The following is an 11,152-nucleotide window of genomic DNA, read 5'->3' as shown; positions in this document are numbered from 1 at the left end:
GACTTACCTGCAGCGGCGGCTTCTCCTCAGTTCCACACATCTCCTCGAGTCCTCCCGCCTCCTCTTCGGCCAATGGCATGCGTTTGCCTTTCGGCCAATCAGGAAGCGGGTCTCGGACCCGCTCCCTGATTGGCCAGGAGGAGGATCCGTGTGACAATAGCGAATTTTCATTCACTATTGTCACACAATGGGTGGGCTCGGGGCGCACTGCTCTGCGCCCTGGGTCCACCATTTTTTGAAGCCTATTAGAGCCTCTGGCTCTGATCAGGTGATTAAAAAAAAAAAAAAACACTCTGTGACAGCGCCAGGCTGCTGACTCACTCGCTGCTAAACTGACTGAGCAGTGAGGTGAGGCGGTATAGGCGGGGCTTGGCTTGCAACAGTCCAGCCCGACCCGCCATTTTCAGCCATTGGGCGGCTGCGCTGGACATCTCCCAGCCTAAAGATGGAGGCAGCCACAGACAGTGTGTGAACTGTGTATGTCAGAGTCAGACAGACAGAGTGACACTGCGGATGCGCCCCCCCAGATGTTGCGCCCGGTGCGGCCTGCCCCCCCTGCACCCCCCACGCTACGCCACTGATGGCAGCGTTAGTGTTGTGTTATTGTGAAGTATAAATAATGCTGATTACACAGGTGACCGGGGGTGGTAAAGGCAGGTGGCTGATGCCAACCCTGCCGCTCCTCCTGTCCTGGTGTAAAAGGCCGTAGGGGCCCCCTGGAGCATGGGGAGCCACCCATGGGTCTGAATAATGTATCTGGGTAGATGATTCAAAACCCGAACTGTCTAAATTAATCCCGGACAGTTGGCAACCCTGAGGTTAGATCCTCTGTGAAGTTTTTATTGCTGTCTATGTCCCTCCTGGAGAGAGTCACCCTCTGTATCCATCCCGGAGATCATATCCATTATGTGAGGGAAAATGTGTCCCCCGCTACAGGAATAGAAAGGAATCTCCCAATGGGAATACTTCTTCTGGACTCTTTCACATGGTATAAGATGGGAATACCTCCCATTTTGGGGAGAGTTTCTCTCACTTCCTGTCATGTCTTTGGAACAGGAAGTATCTACTCTGGTGACAACAGTATAAGAGGGGAATTTCTCTCACTTCCTGTTGTGTCTGTGGAACAGGAAGTATCTGTTCTGGTGATATTAGAATAGGTGGGGAATTCTCCTTTTGGAAAGGTTTTCTCTCACTTCTTTCTGTGTCTGTGGAACAGGAAGCATCAATTCTGGTGACAACTGTATAAGAGGGGGATACCTCCCACTTTGGGGAGATTTTCTATCACTTCCTGTTGTGTCTTTGAAACAGAAAGTATCTTTTGTGGTGACAACAGTATAAGAGGGGGACTCCTCTCACTTTGAGATTATCTCTCACTTCCTGTTTTGTCTGTTGAACAGGAAGTATCTGTTCTGATGGCAACAGTATAAGAGGGAGGTTCCTCTCACTTTGAGGATATTTTCTCCCACTTCCTGTTTTGTCTGTGGAACAGGAAGTATCTGTTCTGGTGACAACAGAATAAGAGGGGGATTCCTCTCACTTTGAGATTTTCTCTCACTTCCTGTTTTGTCTGTGGAACAGGAAGTGTCTGTCCTGGTGACAACCGAATAAGAGGTGGATTCCCCTCACTTTGGGGAGAGTTTCTCTCACTTCCTGTTTTGTCTGTTGAACAGGAAGTATCTGTTCTGATGACAAAAGTATGAGGGGGATTCCTCTCACTTTGAGGATATTTTCTCCCACTTCCTGTTTTGTCTGTGGAACAGGAAGTATCTGTTCTGGTGACAACAGAATAAGAGGGGGATTCCTCTCACTTTGAGATTTTCTCTCACTTCCTGTTTTGTCTGTGGAACAGGAAGTGTCTGTCCTGGTGACAACCGAATAAGAGGTGGATTCCCCTCACTTTGGGGAGAGTTTCTCTCACTTCCTCTTTTGTCTGTTGAACAGGAAGTATCTGTTCTGATGACAAAAGTATGAGGGGGACTCCTCTCACTGAGATTTTCTCTCACTTCCTGTTTTGTCTGTTGAACAGGAAGTATCTGTTCTGATGACAACAGTATAAGAGGGGGATTCCTCTCACTTTGGGGAGACTTTCTCTCACTTCCGGTGATGTATGTGGAACAGGAAGTATCTGTTCTGATAACAGTATAAGAGGAGGATTCCCCTCAGTTTGAGATTTTCTCCTACTTCCTGTTTTGTCTGTGGAACATGAAGTATCTACTCTGGTGACAATAATATGAGGGGGTTGCTCTCACTTTGGGGAGAGTTTCTCTCACATCCTGTTGTATCTGTGAAAGAGGAAGTATCAGTTCTTGTGCCAATGGTATAAGATGGAAATTCCTCTCACTTGTCTGACTTTCCCCAGAGTTTATATATAAATATATATATGATTATAGACTTGATTTAACAGTTCTGGTCACGAGGCTGATAAGAACTTCCAGTGAAATCACCGCTGTGACTTCATCGCCTCCTGACTGATTCTGTTTCCAGGTGTAGCTCTATCTACGTCAGACTCCCTCCCAGTCCCCACCCTGCCTCAGCTGCGCATGCGCACCATGCTCCTGCCAGCCCTACCAAAACGTGACGCGCCTACGCCAGGACGGGACTTGTGCTCTGTCTGCCCTTCAGCGGCGGCCATCTTTAATATTGGCAAAACAACCTTAACCATATCGGAACTAGCTCTATGTTTTCCCCACCTTTGAATTCATTACAACTCTGATTGACTTTTTAGATAATGGCTCGCGGCTGCAATTATTCGATTATTTATTAGTATTAGTATTTGGATGCAAGTATTTTGCGAACATTTACATTATAAATTTGACCCATACGGGAATTTCGTTTATCGGAGAACTCTCGCTGTCACGCAAGAAAGCGTCGCTGTTTTGAGGGCAGAGTTTTTTTTCTCTGTCGTAAAGTTCTTGATAAGTTAGTGCAGAGCAGCCCTTTTCCAAAATGGCCGCTGCGTACTCAGGGGCAGGAGAGCGTGACTCATCTCCTAGTCACTTCCCGGAGAACGCGTGATGCGATGACGTCAGCACGCAGGGTCTGACGGGACGGGTCCGGTTGTTGTCGTCGCAGAGGAGGAAGGAGTAGGTTGGTGACAAGTGAGGGCTCGGCAGTGCGGACACACCGGGGGGAGATGTCGGTGTTTGGGAAGCTGTTCGGCACCGGGGGGAAGGGCACCAAAGGCCCGAGCCCCCAAGAGGCCATCCAGAAGCTGCGGGACACTGAGGAGATGCTGACCAAGAAGCAGGAGTTCCTGGAGAAGAAGATCGAGCAGGAGCTGGCCGCCGCCAGGAAACACGGCACCAAGAATAAGAGAGGTACTCCTCACCTGTTACCCATGGCAACTACAACACTTGGTTGTCATAGGCAACCGCTCCCTCCTTCCCTCAGCTGTTACCCATAGCAACCTAAGGAGATGTGCCCACACCTCCTGAATCACGTGACTGCAAAGAGTTTAAAAGGACCCTGCACTGACAGGTGGTTAGGCCATTGCTGACCTCAACTTCTACATATAGGGGGGGGAGGGGGGGTTAGACCTTCTGTCAGGGTTTTATTGGTGAGGAGCTCATTCACACGCCTGGATCAGAGAATTTCCTCTGCAGGTACAGCCGGGTGTCCGTTCCCATTCTCCCCACACTACAAAACCATCAGCAAAGTCAAATTCCATCTGTTTCAGTGGCCGGTGTTCACATCTGAGGGTTTTGTCACCGGTAGCCAAACGCCCATCACGCAAAAAATGTACAACAGCTATTTTTCAGGCTGATTGGAGCGTTTTTGCCCAAAGACTCCAGTAAAAACCCTAATTTTTACACCTAAGCAGCATCTCCCCGCCCCTAAACTCCTCCCCCTAGTGCTTGCTATTGGCTAAAACAGGGGTGATAAACTCAATTTGATTGCAGGCCACATCAGCGTTATGGTTGACACCGGTAGTATCTGTAAGACTAGATGTTCAGGGCCAAACCCCTTTACATTAGATATCAAGAACCCCCCTCTTTTACATTGGATATCAAGAGTCGCCCCCCTTTACATTAGATATCAAGAACCCCATTACTTTACATGAGATATCAAGAACCCCCACCCTTTACATGAAATATCAAGAACCCCTCTACTTTACATTAGATATCAAAAACCCCCTTACCTTGCATTAGATATCAAGAACCCCCCCCCCCCCCCTTTTACATTGGATATCAAGAACCCCCCTACCTTACATTAGATATCAAGAACCCCCCCCCCCCTTTTAGATTGGATATCAAGAGTCGCCCCCCCTTTACATTAGATATCAAGAACCCCCCCCTTTACGTTAGATATCAAGAACCCCCACCCCCCCTTTACGTTAGATATCAAGAACCCCCACCCCCCCTTTACATTAGATATCAAGAACCCCCACCCCCCTTTACGTTAGATATCAAGAACCCCCCCCCCCTTTACATTAGATATCAAGAACCCCCACCCCAACTTTACGTTAGATATCAAGAACCCCCACCCCCCCTTTACGTTAGATATCAAGAACCCCCACCCCCCTTTACGTTAGATATCAAGAACCCCCCCCCCTTTACATTAGTTATCAAGAACCCGCCTACCTTGCATTAGATATCAAGAACCCCCATTACTTTGCATTAGATATGAAGAACCCCCTTACTTTACATTAGATAACAAGAACCCCCCCCCTTTTACATTGGATATCAAGAGTCGCCCCCCTTTACATGAGATATCAAGAACCCCCAACCTTTACATGAAATATCAAGAACCCCTCTACTTTACATTAGATATTAAGAACCCCCCCTTTTACATTGGATATCAAGAACCACCCCCCCCCTTTACATTAGATATCAAGAACCCGCCTACCTTGCATTAGATATCAAGAACCCCCCCCCCCTTTTATATTAGATATCAAGACCCCCCCCCCCTTTTATATTGGATATCAAGAGCCGCCCCCCGCCCTTTACGTTAGACATCAAGAACCTCCCCCCCCCCCCCCCCTTTACATCAGATATCAAGAGCACCCCCCGCCTTACATCATATATCGAGCCCACCCTTCTTTTCATTCAATATCAAGAGTGGCCCCCCCCATCAGAAGTTGAGTCACTCACCCTACCTTACATGACAATACACCCCCTTTACCTTGTGCTGCTTCTGGGAAGAAGCTGAGGGGGGAGCAGAGAGTGCAGGGTCTGGAAAAGACAAGGGGAAGCAGAGACAAGGGGGGGCGCCTCACAGAGAGGAACAGGATCTGTAGGATTAGTTCTGTTCTCTCTGCTGGAGATTGGGTAAGGTGAGGGAGGCAGAGACGAGCCTCACTGCGACTGTACGGAGAATCGCAGGATCTAGTGGAGGAGTTTTCCTCTCTGCTGGAAACATTTGAAAATTGGCAAGAAGAAAAGCGCAAGTGGGAGCGTGCTTTCCCACTACACAAAATGTGAATGGAGCCTAAAACGCTGCTGTACTCTCACAGCAAAATGTCTGAAAATCGCTGTGCCGAGGTGTGAATGGAACCTCCATGTTTAGCTGCCTGTATCAATGACAGCTTTCTGCATGTAATGGCTCATGGAGCCGGTGGGTTGGGGCAGATGATGGGCTGCAGACTCGTACTGCATGCAGAGGCACTCATCTGCCGCTAAACATACATAATCCACTCTTTTAGATTACACGCCAGCAGCTATGAACAGTGTCAGCCTGTCATTGGCTCATACAGGCAGAACGTAAACACCAGGCAAGTCATAGCGGAGAATGGCATGGGAAGAATCCCCATTCTATATGTCCTGGTGGCCGTTGTCTCCACGTAAGAAAGGGAAATCTAGAATTTTAGAAATGTCCCCAGAACAGGGGGTGAGGGGAAATCCTCCAATGGGGGACACCTGTCCTGGTGACAACTTTCTAAAGCTACAATCCCACTGGTGCAATTGACAGAGGCAGGAATCTGCTGATTCCCACGGCTGCTGTGAGTGGTTTAGCTGAGGCCACCGAGGCCGTTAACTAGAATGACAGGTGACCGGAAGCCACAGCTATTCCTGAAGCCATCACCGCAGCAACCTGTCATTATAGTGAAGGGGGTTGGGAACCTCAGCCAGCCACTCACAGCAGGAATCATGAGATCTGCGCTGCTGTCATTCACGCTGATGTGAATGTAGCCTAAGTGAAATTAGGAGATATTCTGCAACTTCCTGTTGAATCTATGGGACAGGGAACTGAGAGGATATTTCCTCCATGCTACACAGACAAGGGTTTGCAATGCACTTTGCTGTACATACACTTAAAGCTGAGTTCCACCCTAAAATTATACTTACCTCCATCTTCTCGCTCCGGGTCACCTGAAAAACAAATGGATAATCGCAATTTTTATTTTTTTTTTACTTACCTGGTTTAGAAGAAAATATACTTACCTTACTTCCTCTTCCTCCCTTCGGCGGCCACGGCGATTCGTCACTTCCTGGCTTTGCAATGATTCCTGGGAGCTGAACGTCATCACTTCCAGGAATCAATGCGCCTGCACCGGCCCCGACGTCAGTTCCGGTGCGGGCGCCGTCATACCTTGCTAAACAGCTTCTGGGCATGCCCAGAAGCTGTGCAGGGATGACGCTGCGGCCCCGGAAGTGACGGCGGGGCCGGTGCAGTGCGGCCTGAGATGGCAGCGCTGGACAATACATTTTCAAGGTAAGTATTTCTTCTTGCAGGTAAGTGCGACCCCGGGACAGATCAGAGGCTAGCCATTGTGGAATGCACTAGCCCTGACTGTCCCGGGGGTATTTTTATTAAAACAAAATGTCCCAGGGTGGAACTCCGCTTTAAGTGCTGGAGATCTGGAACAAGTTTACAGACTAGGAAAGTCAGAATGAGGTCGGAGCACCTTATCTGCACGCTTCTTCTCCACCATATTTAGTACAGAAGCCATTTGATCTGCAGGGCAGCCAAAAAAACTAGCATTTTCAGGAGGAGAGAAGTTCTGGCCCTGACATTACTTCCTTGGTGAGGAGTTCTGTGCTTTTGCCCATGTGGGATAAAAGCAGTGGAACTAAACCCTCCCATCCCTTGCAACCATGGAAGCAGCCATGAAAGTCAGTCATTTGATGGCTTGACAGTTTGGTTAAGTGCCGGTTCACATTTATGCGATCACAGAGATCACATATTATTCGGAGCGCACTGCTCCTAAAATCACATGCGATCTCTGTGCGGTGCAAATTCAGCCATACAGTTTGTATGGCTGAATTCGCACTGCAATCGCACTGAACTCGCACAGGACCCTTTTTTTTGGTCCCCGACAGAATCAGATCGCATGGTGGTTCACACTAATGCGATCCGATTCTGTGCCAACTCTCAGATCGCACTGCAATATGCCATCTGATCTGGGGGTGTCGTTAACTTTGAATTGACACCCCCAGCGTATCATATATGGCAGTGTGAACTGCCTGTGCTGCGGATGCGATGCGGGAACACGCTGTATATTCGCAGCGTTCCCACATCGCATAAATGTGAACCGGCACTAAGTGCACAAGAAACTGTGACCGTTATTTACGTCATGTCTTGAAGGTAACTGGGGAAATTGGTAAATCGATGGGTTTAGTTCAGCTTTAAAGTTTATCTAAAGTAATTGTTTTTACTTTAGATACAGTATAGAGGTGTTGGAATCTCTTGCCTATTTTTACTGTTGTCTTTGGCCCTATTGGGGAGAATTCCTCTCACTTCCTGTCCTGGTGATGTGTCACCAGGACAGGAAGTGAGGAGAAATGTTTAAAAGGGATGCAGACAAAACACCTTGGAGTATAAGGGCTCGTACACATGGACGATTTTGGGCTAGGGATGCACCGATAAGGTATTTAAGACCGGTTATTGAGTACCGGTGCTTTTTCCCTAAGTACTCACTGATACCTATATTGCCCTTGGATGCATCCCTGGTTTACCCCAGTTCAGCTTTTAAATTGCGCTATTTCAGCACCACAGATCAGTGTGATTTGCACCTCCCAATTTTTTTTTTTTTGCGTCTTCTGCTTTTATTTAACAGAGGTCAATGCAAGTCGCAAAAAAGTAGTGCAGGAATCTGTTTCAAAGTAGATAAATTTTTGGGGGGTTTACAACCTCTTTAAATTGTTTTTTTTCTTTTTGCAACCTGCAAGACAAACACATAATGAGCTAGTATGCATTGCAGACTAGCTCATTATGAAATACCTTAGAACGAGCCCCCGCCGTGCCGCCCGCTTACCTGTATGAAGGTCGCCCATCTTCCGGGATCGCGGCATCCGGCCATCTGATTGGCCGGAGCCGTGGTGACGTCACTCCCGCGCACGCTGACGGTCACGGCACGGGGCTCTGAATGAACGGCATGAGCGGCCGTTCCTTTAGAGCGCATGTGCCAGTGACGTCACTGGCTGCATGTAAGGTAAATATCTCCTAAACGGTGCATGTTTAGGAGATATTTACAGTACCTATAGGTAAGCCTCATCATAGGCTTACCTATAGGTACAAGTGTCAGAGGAGGGTTTACTTCCTCTTTAAACAGGCCCATTGCAAGCAGTGGGGTGCGAACTGTCAAATAGCATGGCAAATCGCACTGGTGTGAACCAGTCTGCAGACTTGAAGGTATCATTTTAGTATCGCCACTTATGCACGAGTACACGCACTGTGCAAATGCTTAGTATTGGTGCAACGCTAATTTGGGCGCACGCCACCAGAATTTAGCATGTTTCTGTACCCTGGAGCTATGGAGCTACAGATGTTGGCATACTGCCGTGGCCAGCAGGCTGTACAAATCGGTGACAGGCCAGCAGATGCCACAGCAAGTGGTCTCACAGATGAATGAAAACAAAACGTCTGCATCCAGGGCCGCTCACGTACGCACTCCAGTGTGCGGTTACAGGTGTACAGCCGCAGTGTATGTCAGCCTGTCATTGGTTGTACAGGCTGCTGCAGCTGTATGCCAAACACCTTTGACTCCTCAGTGCAGAAATCTTCGGAATTGTGGCGGTGTATGCTTCAATGGGGTTAATTTACTAAAACTGGAGAGTGTAAAATCTGGTGCAGCTGTGTATGATAGCCGATCGGCTTCTAACACCAGCTTGTTCAATTAAAGCCCCGTACACACGTACTGATCGTCCGCCGAACGATCGGCCGTCTTTTGTCCAGGGCTGTCATGTCTGTTGAAAACTGCTAAAGACTGCACACGAATTTTGTCGGCCAACAAGAGCCGACTGCAGAAGTGATGTCATGTGATGGTTAACTTTCCTTGTCTTTTTTCTTTTCTGAGCATGCCCAGTCTTGCTAATCGGCTGTCTGTCGGCCGAAATCTGTACTGACTGGCGAACAATCGGCCGTTCTGGTGTTGGCCAACAAAAATTTTAATGCCTGCACGACAGATTCTGTTCGGCTGAAAATGGGCTGTCGGAAGCATCATACTAACAAGCCTACAATCGGCCGATCGGTCGTCGGCTGAATATTTACGGCCGACAATCGGTACGTGTGTACGGGGCTTGAGCTTTGACAAAAAAAAAAAAAAACCTGGAAGCTGATTGGTTTCTATGCAGAGCTGCACCAGATTTTGCACATTTCAGTTTTAGTGAATGAGCCCCTAAGCTTTATGTTGCTCTCTCCTTTGCCATATTAGATTTTCTCTTCTACTAGTCTGAGCGTCCATCTTGTCATCAAAACACAAAGTGTCCCTAAGGAGACCTCAGGCAGCAATAAATACCCCTTCCCTTTTGCATTCAGAACTGAACAAACAAGTTTTGCATGTAGTGAACTCGATGCCGTTCCATGCAGAACAAAGTATGGCTTCACTTTTAGTAGATCAGTGGTGGGGTGTGGAGGGCCCACCATTATAACTACTTAAAGGGACAGATGAAAGTGGAAGGAAAGGCTACATTATAACCTAGCTGTAAGGCAGGTCTTGCATGATTTCAAACCGGCATTTTAGTGCGAGATCGGGGGCAATTTAACCACTTAAGCCCGGAAGATTTTACCCCCTTCCCTTCCTGACCAGGGCCTATTTTGCGATTCGGCACTGCGTGACTTTAACAGACAATTGCGCGGCCGTGCGATGCTGTACCTAAACGAAATTTTTTGACGTCCTTTTTTTCCCCACAAACAGAGCTTTCTTTTGGTGGTATTTGATCACCAATGCAATTTTTTGATCATGCGCTATAAACAAAAAAAAGAGTCAATTTTGCAAAAATAACAATATTTTCCACATTTTTTTTATATGAAATTCCCAAAAAAAAAATGTAAAAATCAAAATTTTTTAACATTTTAGGCCAATTTGTTTTTATGCTACATATGTTTGGTAAAAAAAATAGCAAAAAGCGTATTTTGATTGGTTTGCGCAAAAGCTATTGCGTTTACTAAGGGAAAGATTTTTGTCATTTTTTTTTTTTAACAAATAATGGTGGTGATCTGCGTTTTTTTTTTTTTTTTGCAGGGCTGCAACATTGCGGCGGACAGATCGGACCCTTGGCTGACATTTTTGACACTTTTGGGGGTACCAGTGACATTACTACAGTAATCAGTGCTATACATATGCACTGTTACTGTAAAAATGACACTGGCAGGGAAGGAGTTAACTTTATTTGAGTAGGAGGGGTTAAGTGTGTCCCTAGGGGCGTGTTTCTAAGGGCCCTTTCACACGGGCGATCCGATCAGATCCGCCTGTCAGTTTTTTAGGCGGATCTGATCGGATTCTCCATGCAGCTCTATGGGGCAGCGGGTGTCAGCGGAGACACCTCCGCTGACACCCGCTGCCATCCGTATCCGATTCTGTCCGTGAAATCTGGACGGATGGAAACCCTATTTTTCCATCCGTTCAGTGATCGGATTGGATGAGAGCGGACAGGCGGTCCACTCTCCTCCGATCCCCCATAGAGGGCAGCGGGAGCTGTGACACCTCCCTCTCCGCTCTGCAAGCGGAGACTGAGCTGTCATCCGCCGGCTCAGCGGGGATCGCGGATCGATCCCCGCTGAGCAACACGGATCCGCCTACGGAGGCGGACCGTGTAAAAGAGGCCTAACTGTGATTGGATGTGGCTTGAGGTGTAAGAACAGAGATCTACAGTCCTACATAGCAGAACCATATGATCAACATTCTTACACAGGGGAGAATGACAGGCGGCTGTGTTTACATTAGCCGCCTGCCTTTCTCCCTCTGTAACGGACAATCGCGAGTGCCCGGCGG

The 11,152-nt window shown here is 47.8% G+C and overlaps 1 protein-coding gene across 1 annotated transcript in view; it reads left to right on the top strand.

Annotated features, from left to right (window-relative positions):
* Nucleotides 1-3,010: 3,010 nt before the first annotated feature.
* Nucleotides 3,011-11,152, top strand: part of CHMP4B (charged multivesicular body protein 4B) — a 41,401-nt gene continuing 33,259 nt past the window's right edge. Inside the window, exon 1 of the mRNA XM_082271843.1 lies at nucleotides 3,011-3,317. Coding sequence (XP_082127969.1) covers nucleotides 3,134-3,317 — 184 coding nt within the window. The 5' untranslated portion in view covers nucleotides 3,011-3,133. The remainder of the gene's footprint in view (nucleotides 3,318-11,152) is intronic.

This window comes from Pelophylax lessonae, assembly GCF_965119305.1.
Source record: "Pelophylax lessonae genome assembly, chromosome: 11".
Classification (NCBI taxonomy): domain Eukaryota; kingdom Metazoa; phylum Chordata; class Amphibia; order Anura; family Ranidae; genus Pelophylax; species Pelophylax lessonae.
The sequence above is the reverse complement of the archived record's forward strand: the minus strand, read 5'-3'. Positions and strand labels throughout refer to the sequence as shown.